The sequence below is a fragment of the Ascaphus truei genome, unplaced genomic scaffold (assembly GCF_040206685.1).
Source record: "Ascaphus truei isolate aAscTru1 unplaced genomic scaffold, aAscTru1.hap1 HAP1_SCAFFOLD_693, whole genome shotgun sequence".
Lineage (NCBI taxonomy): Eukaryota > Metazoa > Chordata > Amphibia > Anura > Ascaphidae > Ascaphus > Ascaphus truei.
In genome coordinates this window covers 132,434-157,320 of record NW_027457027.1, presented here as the reverse complement: position 1 = coordinate 157,320, position 24,887 = coordinate 132,434, and the positions used below count along the sequence as shown (strand labels likewise).

The following is a 24,887-nucleotide window of genomic DNA, read 5'->3' as shown; positions in this document are numbered from 1 at the left end:
GGGGTTCCTTACAATGCATCTAATCTCAGACACGCTATTAGAGAAGGTTAGGGTTCCTTACAATGCATCTGATCTCAGGCGCGCTATTAGAGAGGGTTGGGGTTCCTTACAATGCATCTGATCTCAGATGCGCTATTAGAGAGGGTTGGGGGTTCCTTACAATGCATCTGATCTCAGACGCGCTATTAGAGAGGGTTGGGGTTCCTTACAATGCATCTGATCTCAGACACGCTATTAGAGAGGGTTGGGGTTCCTTACAATGCATCAGATCTCAGATGCCCTATTAGAGATGGTTGGGGTTCCTTACAATGCATCAGATCTCAGACGTGCTATTAGAGAGGGTTGGGGTTCCTTACAATGCATCTGATCTCAGACGCGCTATTAGAGAGGGTTGGGGTTCCTTACAATGTATCTGATCTCAGACACGCTAATAGAGAGGGTTGGGGTTCCTTACAATGTGTCAGATCTCAGACGCGCTATTAGAGAGGGTTGGGGTTCCTTACAATGCATCTGATCTCAGACGCGCTATTAGAGAGGGTTGGGGTCCCTTACAATGCATCTGATGTCAGACGCGCTATTAGAGAGGGTTGGGGTTCCTTACAATGCATCTGATCTCAGGCGCGCTATTAGAGAGGGTTGGGGTTCCTTACAATGCATCAGATCTCAGGCGCGCTATTAGAGAGGGTTGGGGTTCCTTACAATGCATCTGATCTCAGGCGCGCTATTAGAGAGGGTCAGGGTTCCTTACAATGCATCAGATCTCAGACGCGCTATTAGAGAGGGTTGGGGTTCCTTACATTGCATCTGCTCTCAGACGCGCTATTAGAGAGGGTTGGGGTTCCTTACAATGCATCTGATCTCAGACGCGCTATTAGAGAGGGTTGGGGTTCCTTACATTGCATCTGATCTCAGACGCGCTATTAGAGAGGATTGGGGTTCCTTACAATGCATCTGATCTCAGGCGCTATTAGAGAGGATTGGGGTTCCTTACAATGCATCTGATCTCAGACGCGCTATTAGAGAGGGTTGGGGTTCCTTACAATGCATCAGATCTCAGATGCGCTATTAGAGAGGGTTGGGTTCCTTACAATGCATCTGATCTTAGACGCGCTATTAGAGAGGGTTGGGGTTCCTTACAATGAATGTGATCTCAGACGAGCTATTAGAGAGGGTTGGGATTCCTTACAATGCATCTGATCTCAGACGCGCTATTAGAGAGGGTCGGGGTTCCTTACAATGCATCTGATCTCAGACGCGCTATTAGAGAGGGTTGGGGTTCCTTACAATGCATCAGATCTCAGACGCGCTATTAGAGAGGGTTGGGTTCCTTACAATGCATCTGATCTCAGACGCGCTATTAGAGAGGGTTGGGGTTCCTTACAATGCATCAGATTTCAGACGCGCTATTAGAGAGGGTTGGGGTTACTTACAATGCATCAGATCTCAGACGTGCTATTAGAGAGGGTTTGGGGTTCCTTACAATGCATCTGATCTCAGATACGCTATTAGAGAGGGTTGGGGTTCCTTACAATGCATATGATCTCAGACGCGCTATTAGAGAGGGTTGGGGTCCCTTAAAATGCATCTGATCTCAGAATAGCTATTAGAGAGGGTTGGGGTTCCTTACAATACATCTGATCTCAGATGCGCTGTTAGAGAGGGTTGGGGTTCCTTACAATGCATCAGGTCACAGGCGCGCTATTAGAGAGGGTTGGGGTTCATTACAATGCATCTGATCTCAGACGAGCTATTAGAGAGAGTCGGGATTCCTTACAATGCATCTGATCTCAAACGCGGTATTAGAGAGGGTTGGGGTTCCTTACAATGCATCTGATTATCAGATGCGCTATTAGAGAGGGTTGGGGTTCCTTACATTGCATCTGATCTCAGACGCGCTATTAGAGAGGGTTGGGGTTCCTTACATTGCATCTGATCTCAGACGCGCTATTAGAGAGGGTTGGGGTTCCTTACAATGCATCTGATCTCAGACGCGCTATTAGAGAGGGTTGGGGTTCCTTAATGTGCATCAGATCTCAGACGCGCTATTAGAGAGGGTTGAGGTTCCTTACAATGCATCTGATCTCAGACGCGCTATTAGAGAGGGTTGGGTTCCTTACAATGCATCAGATCTCTGACGCGCTATTAGAGAGGGTTGGGGTTCCTTACAATGCATCTGATCTCAGATGAGCTATTAGAGAGGGTTGTGGTTCCTTACCATGCATCTGATCTCAGACACGCTATTAGAGAGAGTCGGGATTCCTTACAATGCATCTGATCTCAGACGCGCTATTAGAGAGGGTCGGGGTTCCTTACAATGCATCAGATCTCAGACGCGCTATTATGGAGGGTTGGGGTTCCTTACAATGCATCTGATATCAGAAGAGCTATTAGAGAGGGTTGGGGTTCCTTACAATGCATCTGATCTCAGACGAGCTATTAGAGAGAGTCGGGATTCCTTACAATGCATCTGATCTCATACATGCTATTAGAGAGGGTTGGGGTTCCTTACAATGCATCAGATCTCAGACGCGCTATTAGAGAGTGCCGGGGTTCCTTACAATGCATCAGATCACAGACACGCAGTTAGAGAGGGTTGGGGTTCCTTACAATGCATCTGATCTCAGACGCGCTATTAGAGAGGGTTGGGTTCCTTACAATGCATCTGATCTCAGACGCGCTAATAGAGAGGGTTAGGGTTCCTTACAATGCATCTGATCTCAGACGCGCTATTAGAGAGGGTTGGGGTTCCTTACAATGCATCTGATCTCAGACGCGCTAATAGAGAGGGTTGGGGTTCCTTACAATGCATCTGATCTCAGACGCGCTATTAGAGAGGGTTGGGGTTCCTTACAATGCATCTGATCTCAGACGCGCTATTATAGAGGGTTGAGGTTCCTTACAATGCATCTGATCTCAGATGCGCTATTAGAGAGGATTGGGGTTCCTTACAATGCATCTGATCTCAGACGTGCTATTAGAGAGGGTTGGGGTTCCTTACAATGCATCAGATCTCAGACGCGCTATTAGAGAGTGTCGGGGTTCCTTACAATGCATCAGATCACAGACACGCAGTTAGATAGGGTTGGGGTTCCTTACAATGCATCTGATCTCAGACGCGCTATTAGAGAGGGTTGGGTTCCTTACAATGCATCTGATCTCAGACGCGCTATTAGAGAGGGTTGGGGTTCCTTACAATGCATCTGATCTCAGACGCGCTATTAGAGAGGGTTGGGGTTCCTTACAATGCATCTGATCTCAGACGCGCTAATAGAGAGGGTTGGGGTTCCTTACAATGCATCTGATCTCAGACGCGCTATTAGAGAGGGTTGGGGTTCCTTACAGTGCATCTGATCTCAGACGCGCTATTATAGAGGGTTGAGGTTCCTTACAATGCATCTGATCTCAGATGCGCTATTAGAGAGGATTGGGGTTCCTTACAATGCATCTGATCTCAGACGCGCTAATAGAGAGGGTTGGGGTTCCTTACAATGCATCTGATCTTAGACGCGCTATTAGAGAGAGTTGGGGTTCCTTATATTGCATCTGATCTCCGGCGCGCTATTAGAGAGGGTTGGGGTACCTTACAATGCATCTGATCTCCGGCGCGCTATTAGAGAGGGTTGGGGTTCCTTACAATGCCTTACAAAATATTACATGGAAAGATGGGTATAGATGGGTCACCATGGATATCACATCAGTTTACACGATTATAGAGCACGAGCACGGCCTACAAGCCATTTATCATTATCTTCAATCATCTTCACTTTCTACAGCACAAATCACTTTTATTAATGATTCTATTTTATTTTTATTAACACACAATTATTTTCTTTTTGATTCACAATTTTATCTTCAAAAACAAGGCACAGCTATGGAGACTTCTTTTGCACCCTCATATGCCAATCTTTTTATGGGCTTGTGGGAATCTGTTCACATTTTTGGTAGCACCAATAATTTTCGTTCTAATATTATTTTTTATAAGAGATACATCGATGATTAGATTTTTATCTGGGATGGTGATTTACACAGTTTGCACACTTTCTTTCACACTCTTAACACCAATACTGTTATCTATTACAAAAGAGTGTGCATATATGCTATACACACAGGTGAAAAAGGTGAAGGATCAGTGCGCAACTAATTGAAACAATTCAAAAAAGTGTAATGAATAGTGATATAATAAATGGAATATATACGTGACCTTAAGCCAACATAGGACTATAATGGAGCGTCTGCGGTTGCAGGGATGGCCCAGAGCACCCCCTAGAACTTACAGATAGAAACAGAAAGAACACAGCGCACAACGCTCATAGTGCATTAAAAATATATTGACACAAACAATTGTTAGAGTAGGTAATGTGCGTACATCAAAGTGATATTACACAGGCATGTTAGGGAATTATGTTACCCATACACCACGTGGAAGCCGGGTTGGATGTCGTCACAAGTATAGGAAACTGCTTCGTGGTGACCTTGTTCCTGTAGGGTATGTAGGAGTCTTTCAAAGTCCCCGCTCGCATGTATACAGAGTCCAGCCCATCTGTGGCTCACAGGAGAATGGCTGCTTCAGACAGCTCCACGCCGGCTGGATTCCTCTGGCTGTCCTCCGTTCAGGTACTTCCGGGTTGGTGACGTCACTAGTACTCGCGTCGCACACCTCCTACCGGTTACCGGATCAGCTCACAATATTGGGGCAAGGTAGTAAGGCAGAACACTGACACACTCTATCCAACGCGTTTCGAAACCATACGGTTTCTTCATCAGGGAATGTTGATTGGTTAAACTCGAAGGATTGAAATACCCCACGCCAGTACCCCATTGGTCCGTCAAACTGACGCTCCCACCAATAGGATAGCGGCGGGGAGGAGTCAATGGCCCAGTGAACAGCTCTAAACAGTTGTCAATGACAACATAACAATACAGATAAAACTTTATTAACAACAGTGGTTTAACGCTAACACAAACATAAAATAAATAAATAAATCGCGATTGACGGCTCTAAAATAAAGAAAGAAATATTAGTGTGTGATCACAGAAATGTATCAGAACAGCACACCGGGCATAATGTACAATAAGGCCATGCACCCAGAATCTAGTAGACCTAGGGGTAATTGTGAACCACAACTCTCCTAAGAAGGAGCACGAAAAAAAGGAGATTAACATTGGAAATTCCTTAGTACTTAAAAACATGATAAAATACATAATTAAAAATATGAACAAAAATTATATTAATACATATTTAAAAAAATAGAATAAAAAGTTTTCGGTTAAAAAGAGAGAGTATGTACCGTAGAGACTCATGGAGGATCATTAGTAAAGGGACCAGATATCTATGTCCTCATTTAAACCCCCTGGATACAGAGTGTTCCATTTGTGTATCCAGAAGGTTTCTTGCCTAGACAGTTCTTTGGCCCTATCTCCTCCCCTTCTGTTTCTTGGAATATACTTAATACCTTTGAATAGTAAAGAGGAAGGGTCCCCATTATGGCATAGTGCATAGTGTTTAGATAAGCTATGTTTCATATACCCTATGCTAATGTTACATAGATGCTCCTGAATACGCACCTTTAACGGGCGCTTAGTGCGACCCCACATACAGTAGGCCACACGGACATTCAATTACATAAACAATATGGTCAGTATTGCAATAAATGAAGTCATTGATATCATAGACTTCCCCAGTTGTGTTACACATACATGATTTCTTATTGGGGTGCAAGTGTTTACATACTGAGCATTTTCCACACTTAAAATTCCCAGTGGGTTTTGCATTTAACCACCTTCTTTCACTAGTCAGATTGTCTTTAGTTTTTACATCACTTGGTGATAGTATATTTTTGAAAATTTTTGCCTTTCTGTAAATAAATTTTGGGAATTCTGAAATGTGGGCACCCAGTATGGAATCATTTCAGAGGATTGCCCAGTGTTTTTTTTATTATTTTCTCAATTTGCACTGTCATAGAATTAAAGTTGGTGATAAAAGACACATCACATTTTCCCTCGTTTTCCTGCTGACTCTTAGGTTTCTTGGACTTAGGTTTTAACATTGTACATCTATCCAATTTTCTCACTTTTTCCAGATCACTATTTAATTTGTTAAGGCGATATCCCCTCTCTAGAAATCTGGAGGTCAACTTTTTCGCCTGTTCTTCGAAGTCACTATCTACACTGCAGTTTTTTCTTAGTCTGTAAAACTGGCCACTGGATATATTTTTAATCCAAGTGTTTTTGTGATTACTTGTGGCCAGTAATAAGTTGTTTGAATCCACATCTTTAAAGTATGTTTTCGTTACAAGATTCCCTTCGTTTGAGACCGCCAGACTGAGATCCAGGAAATGTATTTCCCTTTCATTATCCAGATGTGTAAAGGATACATTTTTGTTGTTATTATTTATGTATTTTATAAAGTGACCAACCGAACATTGGTCACCATCCCATATACAGAGGATATCGTCTATAAAGCGACGCCATATAATAATATTTGTTTTGAACGGATTGTTGTTGTATATATATTCACTTTCCCATCCTCCCATATACAGGTTTGCGAAACTGGGGGCAAATCTTGTGCCCATAGCAGTGCCGCAAACCTGTAGAAAGAACTCATCCAAGAACATAAAATAATTATGTTTCAATATGAAGTTTATTGATTCCAAAATAAACTTTCTGTTCAAAGGATGTAAATCCAAATCACCTGTTAGAAAGGAATCAACAACTGTCAGGCCTTCCACATGTGGTATGTTCGTATATAAGGCCTGCACATCACATGTGAGCCACCTACAGTATATGAATCTTTCCATTCAAATCTTTCCAGCAGGTTTAATACTGAAGTGGAATCTCTTAAATGGGAGGGGAGTTTGACCACATTGGGCTGTAGGAAATGGTCGACATATTGGGAAAGGTTAGCTGTAAGGCTCTGGATTCCCGAAATGATCGGTCTACCAGGTGGGTTTATTAGATTTTTATGTGTCTTGGGAAGGTGGTAAAATATTGTGATTCTTGGGCAGCTAGAGTATAGGAAATCGTACTCACTCTTAGTGATAACATTGGTGGTGAGTGCTTCATCAAGAAGGCCTTTCAATAAACCTAAAAATTCCCCAGTGGGGTCCTTCTCAAGTCTCATATATGAGGAGGTGTCGTTCAGGAGTCGAAGGGCCTCCCCCTCATAGTCCTTCCTGTTTTGTAACACGACACCCCCCCCCCCCCTTATCAGCTTGTCTGATGATCAGATCTTTGTTTTCTTGTAGGAGTTTTAAAGCTAATGCTTCATTCTTGTTTAGGTTGTGCTTTATATCACCACTTTTTATATTACTTGTTAAAAGATTAAATTCCTTGTTGAGCATATTGAGCATATTGAAAAAGGTCTCTATATGATGACCTTTTGAGTGTGCGGGGTAAAACTTAGATTTCCCTCTAACATGGGTATGTCTACACACTAGTTCGTTGTCCGCAATCTCAGTCTGATGAGGTGTAGGGTAATTAGTAGGAAGTAGTTCCCACACTCGCTAAATTACCTTCCAAATCAGTTTTAATAAAATGTCTCTTCAGAGTGAGATTGCGCACAAACTTCGGGAGGTCTGTATACAATTGAAACGAACTTGGCCCACATGAGCGAGAGAACGTGAGGCCTCTATCCAAAACTTTTTTTCTGGTCACTTGTCAAAATGACCGTGGATAGGTTAAAAATCCCTCTGGGAGGTGATGTTATTAATCCCTCTAGTAGTCTCTTTTCTTTAAGTCTGCCCCCCCCCCCCTCTCGTTCCTCTTCTGGTAGTGCCCTTTTCCTTTTTTCTTCTAACATTGGTTTTTGAACAGACCCCTGATCCTCCTCCCTCCTTAGAGGATCTAAGTGTCTGTTCTTGACTGAGTCTAAAAAACCAGATGGAGACGGTTGAGTGGGCGACCTATATCTTGGGCTTGGTTTGTTAACTCTGTGGTTCATATTTGAATCGTTCCTTTCATACTCCCTCTGTCCGTATCTAAAATTAGAAATATAATTCCTTCCTTTGTAATTGGGATTCCTAAAGTGTCCCTCTTGCCCATGATAAGGGAAATACCCATTGTTTTGTGTGAAGCCTCTTCTATCCTCATATGTATGAGTTTCCCAGCCCCTCTCATTCTGGTGGGGATTAGGTTTAAAATATCTTTGCTGATCATTTGTTCTATTCAGGGATTGGGAAGAGTCTGTACCACCCCCTCCCTGGGAATTGGTTTTTGAAGATCTACCTCTATCAGGATCTTTTGCCCAATTCCTCTGTTTATTATTATCATAATCAGCTTTATCTCTAAAAAACTTTTCGTGCTTCTTCTGTAACGTTTCTTCCTCCGCATGTTCAAGTTTCATGCGAAGGTCATGCTCCATCTCTGAGCAATCAAACTCAATTACCAAGGGCTCAAGCAACTTAATCACGCCTGAAACTTCCTTATCAATTGTTTTTAGCGTCTTAGTTCTCTCATAGATAATCAGAAGAGCCACTGAACAGTCATCCAGGATTCTGTTCCATTCTTTCATAAAGTGTTGGTCTTCCTTGCCGAAAGTAGGTGATCTGCGAAAGCGCAGGCCCCTCGGGACCCTATCACAGTCTACATATTTTTGTATAGTTCTTTTCTCGGGGTAGATTTTACTTTCGGTAAGGAGTAGCTGTTCTAAAACCTTATGTAGACCGTGATAGAGACCCTAGGGGCTTGCGATTTCGCAAATCACCTACTTTCGATGAGTTATTGTGCCATGTGGCAGTGTGTGTGCGCTTTCTTGCGGAATATGTGTGTGTGTCTGTGATTGTGTGTGTGTCTGTGATTGTGTGTGTGTGTGTGTTTGTACAGTATGAGGGTTGACCTCCATATGTCTCATGTCCCAGGCCACCAACGGCGCGGGAACATTCAGTGACTACTCGTCCTCCGTGCCCTCCACCCCGAGCATCAGCCAGCGGGAGCTGCGCATCGAGACCATCGCTGCTTCCAGCACCCCAACCCCCATCCGCAAGCAGAGCAAGCGGCGCTCGAACATCTTCACCGTAAGTACCAGCACCTCTCCATTTCTACGCCGCGCCGGCCCAGGCCCGCGGTGAGGGGTCAGAGGATCACAGGCCTGTCCTGTAATATGTGTTCTGTGGGGGGTCTGTGTCAGGCGCAGGGAGGGGGAGTAGGACGTGGGTCTGTGTGGGACTCACTGAGCCGCTTCTTCTCCCAGGTTCCCCTGCCTCACACTCAGTGCCAGTCAGTGTCTTTACTCACTGAGCCGCTCCTTCTCCCAGGTTCCCCTGCCTCACACTCACTGCCAGTCAGTGTCTTTACTCACTGAGCCGCTTCTTCTCCCAGGTTCCCCTGCCTCACACTCAGTGCCAGTCAGTGTCTTTACTCACTGAGCCGCTCCGTCTCCCAGGCTCCCCTGCTTCACACTCAGTGCCAGTCAGTGCCTTTACTCACTGAGCCGCTCCTTCTCCCAGGTTCCCCTGCTTCACACTCAGTGCCAGTCAGTGTCTGTACTCACTGAGCCGCTCCTTCTCCCAGGTTCCCCTGCTTCACACTCAGTGCCAGTCAGTGTCTTTACTCACTGAGCCGCTCCTTCTCCCAGGTTCCCCTGCTTCACACTCAGTGCCAGTCAGTGCCTTTACTCACTGAGCCGCTCCTTCTCCCAGGTTCCCCTGCTTCACACTCAGTGCCAGTGTCTTTACTCACTGAGCCGCTCCTTCTCCCAGGTTCTCCTGCTTCACACTCAGTGCCAGTCAGTGTCTTTACTCACTGAGCCGCTCCGTCTCCCAGGCTCCCCTGCTTCACACTCAGTGCCAGTCAGTGTCTTTACTCGCTGAGCTGCTCCTTCTCCCAGGCTCCCCTGCTTCACACTCAGTGCCAGTCAGTGCCTTTACTCACTGAGCCGCTCCTTCTCCCAGGTTCTCCTGCTTCACACTCAGTGGCAGTCAGTGTCTTTACTCACTGAGCCGCTCCTTCTCCCAGGCTCCCCTGCTTCACACTCAGTGCCAGTCAGTGTCTTTACTCACTGAGCCGCTCCTTCTCCCAGGTTCCCCTGCTTCACACTCAGTGCCAGTCAGTGTCTTTACTCACTGAGCCGCTCCTTCTCCCAGGCTCCCCTGCTTCACACTCAGTGCCAGTCAGTGCCTTTACTCACTGAGCCGCTCCTTCTCCCAGGTTCTCCTGCTTCACACTCAGTGGCAGTCAGTGTCTTTACTCACTGAGCCGCTCCTTCTCCCAGGCTCCCCTGCTTCACACTCAGTGCCAGTCAGTGTCTTTACTCACTGAGCCGCTCCTTCTCCCAGGTTCTCCTGCTTCACACTCAGTGGCAGTCAGTGTCTTTACTCACTGAGCCGCTCCTTCTCCCAGGCTCCCCTGCTTCACACTCAGTGCCAGTTAGTGTCTTTACTCACTGAGCCGCTCCTTCTCCCAGGTTCCCCTGCTTCACACTCAGTGCCAGTCAGTGTCTTTACTCACTGAGCCGCTCCTTCTCCCAGGTTCCCCTGCTTCACACTCAGTGCCAGTCAGTATCTTTACTCACTGAGCCGCTCCTTCTCCCAGGTTCCCCTGCTTCCCACTCAGTGCCAGCCAGTGTCTTTACTCACTGAGCTGCTCCTTCTCCCAGGTTCCCCTGCTTCGCACTCAGTGCCAGTCAGTGTCTTTACTCACTGAGCCGCTCCCTCTCCCAGGTTCCCCTGCTTCACACTCAGTGCCAGTCAGTGTCTTTACTCACTGAGCCGCTCCTTCTCCCAGGCTCCCCTGCTTCACACTCAGTGCCAGTCAGTGCCTTTAATCACTGAGCCGCTCCTTCTCCCAGGCTCCCCTGCTTCACACTCAGTGCCAGTCAGTGTCTTTACTCACTGAGCCGCTCCTTCTCCCAGGTTCCCCTGCTTCACACTCAGTGCCAGTCAGTGTCTTTACTCACTGAGCCGCTCCTTCTCCCAGGTTCCCCTGCTTCACACTCAGTGCCAGTCAGTATCTTTACTCACTGACCCGCTCCTTCTCCCAGGTTCCCCTGCTTCCCACTCAGTGCCAGCCAGTGTCTTTACTCACTGAGCCGCTCCTTCTCCCAGGCTCCCCTGCTTCACACTCAGTGCCAGTCAGTGTCTTTACTCACTGAGCCGCTCCTTCTCCCAGGTTCCCCTGCTTCACACTCAGTGCCAGAGTCAGTGTCTTTACTCACTGAGCCGCTCCTTCTCCCAGGCTCCCCTGCTTCACACTCAGTGCCAGTCAGTGTCTTTACTCACTGAGCCGCTCCTTCTCCCAGGTTCCCCTGCTTCACACTCAGTGCCAGTCATGGTCTTTACTCACTGAGCCTCTCCCTCTCCCAGGTTCCCCTGCTTCACACTCAGTGCCAGTCAGTGTCTTTACTCACTGAGCCGCTCCTTCTCCCAGGTTCCCCTGCTTCACACTCAGTGCCAGTCAGTGTCTTTACTCACTGAGCCGCTCCTTCTCCCAGGTTCCCCTGCTTCACACTCAGTGCCAGTCAGTGCCTTTACTCACTGAGCCGCTCCTTCTCCCAGGTTCCCCTGCTTCACAATCAGTGCCAGTCAGTGTCTTTACTCACTGAGTTGCTCCTTCTCCCAGGTTCCCCTGCGTCACACTCAGTGCCAGTCAGTGTCTTTACTCACTGAGCCGCTGCTTCTCCCAGGTTCCCTGCTTCACACTCAGTGCCAGTCAGTGTCTTTACTCACTGAGCCGCTCCTTCTCCCAGGTTCCCCTGCTTCACACTCAGTGCCAGTCAGTGTCTTTACTCACTGAGCCGCTCCCTCTCCCAGGTTCCCCTGCTTCACACTCAGTGCCAGTCAGTGTCTTTACTCACTGAGCTGCTCCTTCTCCCAGGTTCCCCTGCTTCACACTCAGTGCCAGTCATTGTCTTTACTCACTGAGCCGCTGCTTCTCCCAGGTTCCCCTGCTTCACACTCAGTACCAGTCATTGTCTTTACTCACTGAGCCGCTGCTTCTCCCAGGTTCCCCTGCTTCACACTCAGTGCCAGTCAGTGTCTTTACTCACTGAGCCGCTCCTTCTCCCAGGTTCCCCTGCTTCACACTCAGTGCCAGTCAGTGTCTTTACTCACTGAGCCGCTCCTTCTCCCAGGTTCCCCTGCTTCACACTCAGTGCATGTCAGTGTCTTTACTCACTGAGCCGCTGCTTCTCCCAGGTTCCCCTGCTTCACACTCAGTGCCAGTCAGTGTCTCACTGAGCCGCTCCTTCTCCCAGGTTCCCCTGCTTCACACTCAGTGCCAGTCAGTGTCTGTACTCACTGAGCCACTCCTTCTCCCAGGTTCCCCTGCCTCACACTCAGTGCCAGTCAGTGTCTTTACTCGCTGAGCCGCTCCTTCTCCCAGGTTCCCCTGCTTCACACTCAGTGCCAGTCAGTGTCTGTACTCACTGAGCCACTCCTTCTCCCAGGTTCCCCTGCCTCACACTCAGTGCCAGTCAGTGTCTTTACTCACTGAGCCGCTCATTCTCCCAGGTTCCCCTGCTTCACACTCAGTGCCAGTCAGTGTCTTTACTCACTGAGCCGCTCCTTCTCCCAGGTTCCCCTGCTTCACACTCAGTGCCAGTCAGTGTCTTTACTCACTGAGCCGCTCCTTCTCCCAGGTTCCCCTGCCTCACACTCACTGCCAGTCAGTGCCTTTACTCACTGAGCCGTTCCTTCTCCCAGGTTCCCCTGCTTCCAACTCAGTGCCAGTCAGTGCCTTTACTCACTGAGCCGCTGCTTCTCCCAGGTTCCCCTGCCTCACACTCAGTGCCAGTCAGGGTCTTTACTCACTGAGCCGCTCCCTCTCCCAGGTTCCCCTGCTTCACACTCAGTGCCAGTCAGGGTCTTTACTCACTGAGCCGCTCCTTCTCCCAGGTTACCCTGCTTCACACGCAGTGCCAGTCAGTGTCTTTACTCACTGAGCCGCTCCTTCTCCCAGGTTCCCCTGCTTCACACTCAATGCCAGTCAGTGTCTTTACTCACTGAGCCGCTCCTTCTCCCAGGTTCCCCTGCTTCACACTCAGTGCCAGTCAGTGTCTTTACTCGCTGAGCTGCTCCTTCTCCCAGGCTCGCCTGCTTCACACTCAGTGCCAGTCAGTGTCTTTACTCACTGAGCCGCTCCTTCTCCCAGGTTCCCCTGCTTCACACTGAGTGCCAGTCAGTATCTTTACTCACTGGCCCGCTCCTTCTCCCAGGTTCCCCTGCTTCCCACTCAGTGCCAGCCAGTGTCTTTACTCACTGAGCCGCTCCTTCTCCCAGGCTCCCCTGCTTCACACTCAGTGCCAGTCAGTGTCTTTACTCACTGAGCCGCTCCTTCTCCCAGGTTCCCCTGCTTCACACTCAGTGCCAGAGTCAGTGTCTTTACTCACTGAGCCGCTCCTTCTCCCAGGCTCCCCTGCTTCACACTCAGTGCCAGTCAGTGTCTTTACTCACTGAGCCGCTCCTTCTCCCAGGTTCCCCTGCTTCACACTCAGTGCCAGTCATGGTCTTTACTCACTGAGCCTCTCCCTCTCCCAGGTTCCCCTGCTTCACACTCAGTGCCAGTCAGTGTCTTTACTCACTGAGCCGCTCCTTCTCCCAGGTTCCCCTGCTTCACACTCAGTGCCAGTCAGTGTCTTTACTCACTGAGCCGCTCCTTCTCCCAGGTTCCCCTGCTTCACACTCAGTGCCAGTCAGTGCCTTTACTCACTGAGCCGCTCCTTCTCCCAGGTTCCCCTGCTTCACAATCAGTGCCAGTCAGTGTCTTTACTCACTGAGTTGCTCCTTCTCCCAGGTTCCCCTGCGTCACACTCAGTGCCAGTCAGTGTCTTTACTCACTGAGCCGCTGCTTCTCCCAGGTTCCCTGCTTCACACTCAGTGCCAGTCAGTGTCTTTACTCACTGAGCCGCTCCTTCTCCCAGGTTCCCCTGCTTCACACTCAGTGCCAGTCAGTGTCTTTACTCACTGAGCCGCTCCCTCTCCCAGGTTCCCCTGCTTCACACTCAGTGCCAGTCAGTGTCTTTACTCACTGAGCTGCTCCTTCTCCCAGGTTCCCCTGCTTCACACTCAGTGCCAGTCATTGTCTTTACTCACTGAGCCGCTGCTTCTCCCAGGTTCCCCTGCTTCACACTCAGTACCAGTCATTGTCTTTACTCACTGAGCCGCTGCTTCTCCCAGGTTCCCCTGCTTCACACTCAGTGCCAGTCAGTGTCTTTACTCACTGAGCCGCTCCTTCTCCCAGGTTCCCCTGCTTCTCTCTCAGTGCCAGTCAGTGTCTTTACTCACTGAGCCGCTCCTTCTCCCAGGTTCCCCTGCTTCACACTCAGTGCATGTCAGTGTCTTTACTCACTGAGCCGCTGCTTCTCCCAGGTTCCCCTGCTTCACACTCAGTGCCAGTCAGTGTCTCACTGAGCCGCTCCTTCTCCCAGGTTCCCCTGCTTCACACTCAGTGCCAGTCAGTGTCTGTACTCACTGAGCCACTCCTTCTCCCAGGTTCCCCTGCCTCACACTCAGTGCCAGTCAGTGTCTTTACTCGCTGAGCCGCTCCTTCTCCCAGGTTCCCCTGCTTCACACTCAGTGCCAGTCAGTGTCTGTACTCACTGAGCCACTCCTTCTCCCAGGTTCCCCTGCCTCACACTCAGTGCCAGTCAGTGTCTTTACTCACTGAGCCGCTCATTCTCCCAGGTTCCCCTGCTTCACACTCAGTGCCAGTCAGTGTCTTTACTCACTGAGCCGCTCCTTCTCCCAGGTTCCCCTGCTTCACACTCAGTGCCAGTCAGTGTCTTTACTCACTGAGCCGCTCCTTCTCCCAGGTTCCCCTGCCTCACACTCACTGCCAGTCAGTGCCTTTACTCACTGAGCCGTTCCTTCTCCCAGGTTCCCCTGCTTCCAACTCAGTGCCAGTCAGTGTCTTTACTCACTGAGCCGCTGCTTCTCCCAGGTTCCCCTGCCTCACACTCAGTGCCAGTCAGGGTCTTTACTCACTGAGCCGCTCCCTCTCCCAGGTTCCCCTGCTTCACACTCAGTGCCAGTCAGGGTCTTTACTCACTGAGCCGCTCCTTCTCCCAGGTTACCCTGCTTCACACGCAGTGCCAGTCAGTGTCTTTACTCACTGAGCCGCTCCTTCTCCCAGGTTCCCCTGCTTCACACTCAATGCCAGTCAGTGTCTTTACTCACTGAGCCGCTCCTTCTCCCAGGTTCCCCTGCTTCACACTCAGTGCCAGTCAGTGTCTTTACTCGCTGAGCTGCTCCTTCTCCCAGGCTCGCCTGCTTCACACTCAGTGCCAGTCAGTGTCTTTACTCACTGAGCCGCTCCTTCTCCCAGGGTCCCCTGCTTCACACTCAGTGCCAGTCAGTGTCTTTACTCACTGAGCCGCTCCTTCTCCCAGGCTCCCCTGCTTCACACTCAGTGCCAGTCAGTGTCTTTACTCACTGAGCCGCTCCTTCTCCCAGGCTCCCCTGCTTCACTCTCAGTGCCTGTCAGTGTCTTTACTCACTGAGCCGCTCCTTCTCCCAGGTTCCCCTGCTTCACACTCAGTGCCAGTCAGTGTCTTTACTCACTGAGCCGCTCCCTCTCCCAGGTTCCCCTGCTTCACACTCAGTGCCAGTGTCTTTACTCACTGAGCCGCTCCTTCTCCCAGGTTCCCCTGCTTCACACTCAGTGCCAGTGTCTTTACTCACTGAGCCGCTCCTTCTCCCAGGTTCCCCTGCTTCACACTCAGTGCCAGTGTCTTTACTCACTGAGCCGCTCCCTCTCCCAGGTTCCCCTGCTGCACACTCAGTGCCAGTCAGTGTCTTTACTCACTGAGTCGCTCCTTCTCCCAGGTTCCCCTGCCTCACACTCAGTGCCAGTCAGTGTCTTTACTCACTGAGCCGCTCCTTCTCCCAGGTTCCCCTGCTTCACACTCAGTGCCAGTCAGTGTCTTTACTCACTGAGCCGCTCCTTCTCCCAGGTTCCCCTGCTTCACACTCAGTGCCAGTGTCTTTACTCACTGAGCCGCTCCTTCTCCAAGGCTCCCCTGCTTCACACTCAGTGCTAGTCAGTGTCTTTACTCACTGAGCCGCTCCTTCTCCCAGGTTCCCCTGCTTCACACTCAGTGCCAGTCAGTGTCTTTACTCACTGAGCCGCTCCTTCTCCCAGGTTCCCCTGCTTCACACTCAGTGCCAGTCAGTGTCTTTACTCGCTGAGCCTCTGCTTCTCCCAGGTTCCCCTGCCTCACACTCAGTGCCAGTCAGTGTCTTTACTCACTGAGCCACTCCTTCTCCCAGGTACCCCTGCTTCACACTCAGTGCCAGTCAATGTCTTTACTCACTGAGCCGCTCCTTCTCCCAGGTTCCCCTGCCTCACACTCAGTGCCAGTCAGTGCCTTTACTCACTGAGCCGTTCCTTCTTCCTGGTTCCCCTGCTTCACACTCAGTGCCAGTCATTGTCTTTACTCACTGAGCCGCTGATTCTCCCAGGTTCCCCTGCCTCACACTCAGTGCCAGTCAGGGTCTTTACTCACTGAGCCGCTCCCTCTCCCAGGTTCCCCTGCTTCACACTCAGTGCCAGTCAGGGTCTTTACTCACTGAGCCGCTCCTTCTCCCAGGTTACCCTGCTTCACACGCAGTGCCAGTCAGTGTCTTTACTCACTGAGCCGCTCCTTCTCCCAGGTTCCCCTGCTTCACACTCAATGCCAGTCAGTGTCTTTACTCACTGAGCCGCTCCTTCTCCCATGTTCCCCTGCTTCACACTCAGTGCCAGTCAGTGTCTTTACTCACTGAGCCGCTCCTTCTCCCAGGTTCCCCTGCTTCACACTCAGTGCCAGTCAGTGTCTTTACTCACTGAGCCGCTCCTTCTCCCAGGCTCCCCTGCTTCACACTCAGTGCCAGTCAGTGTCTTTACTCACTGAGCCGCTCCTTCTCCCAGGTTCCCCTGCTTCACACTCAGTGCCAGTCAGTGTCTTTACTCACTGAGCCGCTCCTTCTCCCAGGCTCCCCTGCTTCACACTCAGTGCCAGTCAGTGTCTTTACTCACTGAGCCGCTCCTTCTCCCAGGCTCCCCTGTTTCACACTCAGTGCCAGTCAGTGTCTTTACTCCCTGAGCCGCTCCTTCTCCCAGGTTGCCCTGCTTCACACTCAGTGCCAGTCAGTGTCTTTACTCACTGAGCCGCTCCTTCTCCCAGGTTGCCCTGCTTCACACTCAGTGCCAGTCAGTGTCTTTACTCACTGAGCCGCTCCTTCTCCCAGGTTCCCCTGCTTCACACTCAGTGCCAGTCAGTGTCTTTACTCACTGAGCCGCTCCTTCTCCCAGGTTCCCCTGCTTCACACTCAGTGCCAGTGTCTTTACTCACTGAGCCGCTCCTTCTCCCAGGTTCCCCTGCTTCACACTCAGTGCCAGTCAGTGTCTTTACTCACTGAGCCACTCCCTCTCCCAGGTTCCCCTGCTGCACACTCAGTGCCAGTCAGTGTCTTTACTCACTGAGCCGCTCCTTCTCCCAGGCTCCCCTGTTTCACACTCAGTGCCAGTCAGTGTCTTTACTCACTGAGCCGCTCCTTCTCCCAGGTTGCCCTGCTTCACACTCAGTGCCAGTCAGTGTCTTTACTCACTGAGCCGCTCCTTCTCCCAGGTTACCCTGCTTCACACGCAGTGCCAGTCAGTGTCTTTACTCACTGAGCCGCTCCTTCTCCCAGGTTCCCCTGCTTCACACTCAATGCCAGTCAGTGTCTTTACTCACTGAGCCGCTCCTTCTCCCATGTTCCCCTGCTTCACACTCAGTGCCAGTCAGTGTCTTTACTCACTGAGCCGCTCCTTCTCCCAGGTTCCCCTGCTTCACACTCAGTGCCAGTCAGTGTCTTTACTCACTGAGCCGCTCCTTCTCCCAGGCTCCCCTGCTTCACACTCAGTGCCAGTCAGTGTCTTTACTCACTGAGCCGCTCCTTCTCCCAGGTTCCCCTGCTTCACACTCAGTGCCAGTCAGTGTCTTTACTCACTGAGCCGCTCCTTCTCCCAGGCTCCCCTGCTTCACACTCAGTGCCAGTCAGTGTCTTTACTCACTGAGCCGCTCCTTCTCCCAGGCTCCCCTGTTTCACACTCAGTGCCAGTCAGTGTCTTTACTCACTGAGCCGCTCCTTCTCCCAGGTTGCCCTGCTTCACACTCAGTGCCAGTCAGTGTCTTTACTCACTGAGCCGCTCCTTCTCCCAGGTTGCCCTGCTTCACACTCAGTGCCAGTCAGTGTCTTTACTCACTGAGCCGCTCCTTCTCCCAGGTTCCCCTGCTTCACACTCAGTGCCAGTCAGTGTCTTTACTCACTGAGCCGCTCCTTCTCCCAGGTTCCCCTGCTTCACACTCAGTGCCAGTGTCTTTACTCACTGAGCCGCTCCTTCTCCCAGGTTCCCCTGCTTCACACTCAGTGCCAGTCAGTGTCTTTACTCACTGAGCCACTCCCTCTCCCAGGTTCCCCTGCTGCACACTCAGTGCCAGTCAGTGTCTTTACTCACTGAGCCGCTCCTTCTCCCAGGCTCCCCTGTTTCACACTCAGTGCCAGTCAGTGTCTTTACTCACTGAGCCGCTCCTTCTCCCAGGTTGCCCTGCTTCACACTCAGTGCCAGTCAGTGTCTTTACTCACTGAGCCGCTCCTTCTCCCAGGTTGCCCTGCTTCACACTCAGTGCCAGTCAGTGTCTTTACTCACTGAGCCGCTCCTTCTCCCAGGTTCCCCTGCTTCACACTCAGTGCCAGTCAGTGTCTTTACTCACTGAGCCGCTCCTTCTCCCAGGTTCCCCTGCTTCACACTCAGTGCCAGTGTCTTTACTCACTGAGCCGCTCCTTCTCCCAGGTTCCCCTGCTTCACACTCAGTGCCAGTCAGTGTCTTTACTCACTGAGCCACTCCCTCTCCCAGGTTCCCCTGCTTCACACTCAGTGCCAGTCAGTGTCTTTACTCACTGAGCCGCTCCTTCTCCCAGGTTCCCCTGCTTCACACGCAGTGCCAGTCAGTGTCTTTACTCACTGAGCCGCTCCTTCTCCCAGGTTCCCCTGCCTCACACTCACTGCCAGTCAGTGCCTTTACTCACTGAGCCGTTCCTTCTCCCAGGTTCCCCTGCTTCCAACTCAGTGCCAGTCAGTGTCTTTACTCACTGAGCCGCTGCTTCTCCCAGGTTCCCCTGCCTCACACTCAGTGCCAGTCAGGGTCTTTACTCACTGAGCCGCTCCCTCTCCCAGGTTCCCCTGCTTCACACTCAGTGCCAGTCAGGGTCTTTACTCACTGAGCCGCTCCTTCTCCCAGGTTACCCTGCTTCACACGCAGTGCCAGTCAGTGTCTTTACTCACTGAGCCGCTCCTTCTCCCAGGTTCCCCTGCTTCACACTCAATGCCAGTCAGTGTCTTTACTCACTGAGCCGCTCCTTCTCCCAGGTTCCCCTGCTTCACACTCAGTGCCAGTCAGTGTCTTTACTCGCTGAGCTGCTCCTTCTCCCAGGCTCGCCTGCTTCACACTCAGTGCCAGTCAGTGTCTTTACTCACTGAGCCGCTCCTTCTCCCAGGGTCCCCTGCTTCACACTCAGTGCCAGTCAGTGTCTTTACTCACTGAGCCGCTCCTTCTCCCAGGCTCCCCTGCTTCACACTCAGTGCCAGTCAGTGTCTTTACTCACTGAGCCGCTCCTTCTCCCAGGCTCCCCTGCTTCACACTCAGTGCCAGTCAGTGTCTTTACTCACTGAGCCGCTCCTTCTCCCAGGTTCCCCTGCTTCACACTCAGTGCCAGTGTCTTTACTCACTGAGCCGCTCCTTCTCCCAGGTTCCCCTGCCTCACACTCAGTGCCAGTCAGTGTCTGTACTCACTGAGCCCCTCCTTCTCCCAGGTTCCCCTGCTGCACACTCAGTGCCAGTCAGTGTCTTTACTCACTGAGTCGCTCCTTCTCCCAGGTTCCCCTGCCTCACACTCAGTGCCAGTCAGTGTCTTTACTCACTGAGCCGCTCCCTCTCCCAGGTTCCCCTGCTGCACACTCAGTGCCAGTCAGTGTCTTTACTCACTGAGTCGCTCCTTCTCCCAGGTTCCCCTGCCTCACACTCAGTGCCAGTCAGTGTCTTTACTCACTGAGCCGCTCCTTCTCCCAGGTTCCCCTGCTTCACACTCAGTGCCAGTCAGTGTCTTTACTCACTGAGCCGCTCCTTCTCCCAGGTTCCCCTGCTTCACACTCAGTGCCAGTGTCTTTACTCACTGAGCCGCTCCTTCTCCAAGGCTCCCCTGCTTCACACTCAGTGCTAGTTAGTGTCTTTACTCACTGAGCCGCTCCTTCTCCCAGGTTCCCCTGCTGCACACTCAGTGCCAGTGTCTTTACTCACTGAGCCGCTCCTTCTCCCAGGTTCCCCTGCCTCATACTCAGTGCCAGTCAGTGTCTTTACTCACTGAGCCGCTCCCTCTCCCAGGTTCCCCTGCTGCACACTCAGTGCCAGTCAGTGTCTTTACTCACTGAGTCGCTCCTTCTCCCAGGTTCCCCTGCCTCACACTCAGTGCCAGTCAGTGTCTTTACTCACTGAGCCGCTCCTTCTCCCAGGTTCCCCTGCTTCACACTCAGTGCCAGTCAGTGTCTTTACTCACTGAGCCGCTCCTTCTCCCAGGTTCCCCTGCTTCACACTCAGTGCCAGTGTCTTTACTCACTGAGCCGCTCCTTCTCCAAGGCTCCCCTGCTTCACACTCAGTGCTAGTTAGTGTCTTTACTCACTGAGCCGCTCCTTCTCCCAGGTTCCCCTGCTTCACACTCAGTGCCAGTCAGTGTCTTTACTCACTGAGCCGCTCCTTCTCCCAGGTTCCCCTGCTTCACACTCAGTGCCAGTCAGTGCCTTTACTCACTGAGCCGTTCCTTCTCCCAGGTTCCCCTGCTTCACACTCAGTGCCAGTCAGTGTCTTTACTCACTGAGCCGCTGCTTCTCCCAGGTTCCCCTGCCTCACACTCAGTGCCAGTCAGGGTCTTTACTCACTGAGCCGCTCCCTCTCCCAGGTTCCCCTGCTTCACACTCAGTGCCAGTCAGGGTCTTTACTCACTGAGCCGCTCCTTCTCCCAGGTTACCCTGCTTCACACGCAGTGCCAGTCAGTGTCTTTACTCACTGAGCCGCTCCTTCTCCCAGGTTCCCCTGCTTCACACTCAATGCCAGTCAGTGTCTTTACTCACTGAGCCGCTCCTTCTCCCATGTTCCCCTGCTTCACACTCAGTGCCAGTCAGTGTCTTTACTCACTGAGCCGCTCCTTCTCCCAGGGTCCCCTGCTTCACACTCAGTGCCAGTCAGTGTCTTTACTCACTGAGCCGCTCCTTCTCCCAGGCTCCCCTGCTTCACACTCAGTGCCAGTCAGTGTCTTTACTCACTGAGCCGCTCCTTCTCCCAGGTTGCCCTGCTTCACACTCAGTGCCAGTCAGTGTCTTTACTCACTGAGCCGCTCCTTCTCCCAGGGTCCCCTGCTTCACACTCAGTGCCAATCAGTGTCTGTACTCACTGAGCCGCTCCTTCTCCCAGGTTCCCCTGCTTCACACTCAGTGCCAGTCAGTGTCTTTACTCACTGAGCCGCTCCTTCTCCCAGGCTCCCCTGCTTCACACTCAGTGCCAATCAGTGTCTGTACTCACTGAGCCGCTCCTTCTCCCAGGTTCCCCTGCTTCACACTCAGTGCCAGTCAGTGTCTTTACTCACTGAGCCGCTCCTTCTCCCAGGTTCCCCTGCTTCACACTCAGTGCCAGTGTCTTTACTCACTGAGCCGCTCCTTCTCCCAGGTTCCCCTGCCTCACACTCAGTGCCAGTCAGTGTCTTTACTCACTGAGCCGCTCCCTCTCCCAGGTTCCCCTGCTGCACACTCAGTGCCAGTCAGTGTCTTTACTCACTGAGTCGCTCCTTCTCCCAGGTTCCCCTGCCTCACACTCAGTGCCAGTCAGTGTCTTTACTCACTGAGCCGCTCCCTCTCCCAGGTTCCCCTGCTGCACACTCAGTGCCAGTCAGTGTCTTTACTCACTGAGCCGCTCCTTCTCCCAGGCTCCCCTGCTTCACACCCAGTGCCAGTCAGTGTCTTTACTCACTGAGCCGCTCCTTCTCCCAGGTTCCCCTGCTTCACACTCAGTGCCAGTCAGTGTCTTTACTCACTGAGCCGCTCCTTCTCCAAGGCTCCCCTGCTTCATACTCAGTGCTAGTCAGTGTCTTTACTCACTGAGCCGCTCCTTCTCCCAGGTTCCCCTGCTTCACACTCAGTGCCAGTCAGTGTCTTTACTCGCTGAGCCGCTGCTTCTCCCAGGTTCCCCTGCCTCACACTCAGTGCCAGTCAGTGTCTTTACTCGCGGAGCCGCTCCTTCTCCCAGGTTCCCCTGCTTCACACTCAGTGCCAGTCAGTGTCTTTACTCGCGGAGCCGCTCCTTCTCCCAGGTTCCCCTGCTTCACACTCAGTGCCAGTGTCTTTACTCACTGAGCCGCTCCTTCTCCAAGGCTCCCCTGTTTCACACTCAGTGCTAGTTAGTGTCTTTACTCACTGAGCCGCTCCTTCTCCCAGGTTCCCCTGCTTCACACTCAGTGCCAGTCAGTGTCTTTACTCACTGAGCCGCTCCTTCTCCCAGGTTCCCCTGCTTCACACTCAGTGCCAGTCAGTGCCTTTACTCACTGAGCCGCTCCTTCTCCCAGGCTCCCCTGCTTCACACTCAGTGCCAGTCAGGGTCTTTACTCACTGAGCCGCTCCTTCTCCCAGGTTCCCCTGCTTCACACTCAGTGCCAGTCAGTGTCTTTACTCACTGAGCCGCTGCTTCTCCCAGGTTCCCCTGCCTCACACTCAGTGCCAGTCAGGGTCTTTACTCACTGAGCCGCTCCCTCTCCCAGGTTCCCCTGCTTCACACTCAGTGCCAGTCAGGGTCTTTACTCACTGAGCCGCTCCTTCTCCCAGGTTACCCTGCTTCACACGCAGTGCCAGTCAGTGTCTTTACTCACTGAGCCGCTCCTTCTCCCAGGTTCCCCTGCTTCACACTCAATGCCAGTCAGTGTCTTTACTCACTGAGCCGCTCCTTCTCCCATGTTCCCCTGCTTCACACTCAGTGCCAGTCAGTGTCTTTACTCACTGAGTCGCTCCTTCTCCCAGGGTCCCCTGCTTCACACTCAGTGCCAGTCAGTGTCTTTACTCACTGAGCCGCTCCTTCTCCCAGGCTCCCCTGCTTCACACTCAGTGCCAGTCAGTGTCTTTACTCACTGAGCCGCTCCTTCTCCCAGGTTGCCCTGCTTCACACTCAGTGCCAGTCAGTGTCTTTACTCACTGAGCCGCTCCTTCTCCCAGGTTCCCCTGCTTCACACTCAGTGCCAGTCAGTGTCTTTACTCACTGAGCCGCTCCTTCTCCCAGGTTCCCCTGCTTCACACTCAGTGCCAGTGTCTTTACTCACTGAGCCGCTCCTTCTCCCAGGTTCCCCTGCCTCACACTCAGTGCCAGTCAGTGTCTTTACTCACTGAGCCGCTCCCTCTCCCAGGTTCCCCTGCTGCACACTCAGTGCCAGTCAGTGTCTTTACTCACTGAGTCGCTCCTTCTCCCAGGTTCCCCTGCCTCACACTCAGTGCCAGTCAGTGTCTTTACTCGCTGAGCCGCTCCTTCTCCCAGGTTTCCCTGCTTCACACTCAGTGGCAGTCAGTGTCTTTACTCACTGAGCCGCTCCTTCTCCCAGGTTCCCCTGCTTCACACTCAGTGCCAGTCAGTGTCTTTACTCACTGAGCCGCTCCTTCTCCAAGGCTCCCCTGCTTCATACTCAGTGCTAGTCAGTGTCTTTACTCACTGAGCCGCTCCTTCTCCCAGGTTCCCCTGCTTCACACTCAGTGCCAGTCAGTGTCTTTACTCGCGGAGCCGCTCCTTCTCCCAGGTTCCCCTGCTTCACACTCAGTGCCAGTCAGTGTCTTTACTCACTGAGCCGCTCCTTCTTCCAGGCTCCCCTGCTTCACACTCAGTGCCAGTCAGTGTCTTTACTCATTGAGCCGCTCCTTCTCCCAGGTTCCCCTGCTTCACACTCAGTGCCAGTCAGTGTCTTTACTCGCTGAACCGCTCCTTCTCCCAGGTTCCCCTGCTTCACACTCAGTGCCAGTCAGTGTCTTTACTCACTGAGCCGCTCCTTCTCCCAGGTTCCCCTGCTTCACACTCAGTGCCAGTCAGTGTCTTTACTCGCTGAGCCGCTCCTTCTCCCAGGTTCTCCTGCTTCACACTCAGTGCCAGTCAGTGTCTTTACTCACTGAGCCGCTCCTTCTCCAGGTTCCCCTGCCTCACGCTCAGTGCCAGTCAGTGTCTTTACTCACTGAGCCGCTCCTTCTCCCAGGTTCCCCTGCTTCACACTCAGTGCCAGTCAGTGTCTTTACTCACTGAGCCGCTCCTTCTCCCAGGTTCCTCTGCGTCACACTCAGTGCCAGTCAGTGTCTTTACTCACTGAGCCGCTCCTTCTCCAGGTTCCCCTGCCTCACGCTCAGTGCCAGTCAGTGTCTTTACTCGCTGAGCCGCTCCTTCTTCCAGGTTCCCCTGCTTCACACTCAGTGCCAGTCAGTGTCTTTACTCACTGAGCCGCTGCTTCTCCCAGGTTCCCCTGCTTCACACTCGGTGCCTGTCAGTGTCGTTACTCGCTGAGCCGCTCCTTCTCCCAGGTTCCCCTGCTTCACACTCAGTGCCAGTCAGTGTCTTTACTCTCTGAGCCGCTACTTCTCCCAGGTTCCCCTGCTTCACACTCAGTGCCAGTGTCTTTACTCACTGAGCCGCTCCTTCTCCCAGGTTCCCCTGCCTCACACTCAGTGCCAGTCAGTGTCTTTACTCACTGAGCCGCTCCCTCTCCCAGGTTCCCCTGCTGCACACTCAGTGCCAGTCAGTGTCTTTACTCACTGAGTCGCTCCTTCTCCCAGGTTCCCCTGCCTCACACTCAGTGCCAGTCAGTGTCTTTACTCACTGAGCCGCTCCCTCTCCCAGGTTCCCCTGCTTCACACCCAGTGCCAGTCA

General features: G+C 52.0%; 1 protein-coding gene across 1 annotated transcript in view; it reads left to right on the top strand.

Moving 5' to 3' along the window:
• Positions 1 to 24,887, top strand: part of LOC142485981 (arf-GAP with GTPase, ANK repeat and PH domain-containing protein 3-like) — a gene marked incomplete at both ends in the record, with an annotated part of 188,938 nt that overhangs the window by 34,222 nt on the left and 129,829 nt on the right. The window contains one exon of the mRNA XM_075584637.1: positions 8,856 to 9,011. Coding sequence (XP_075440752.1) covers positions 8,856 to 9,011 — 156 coding nt within the window. The remainder of the gene's footprint in view (positions 1 to 8,855; positions 9,012 to 24,887) is intronic.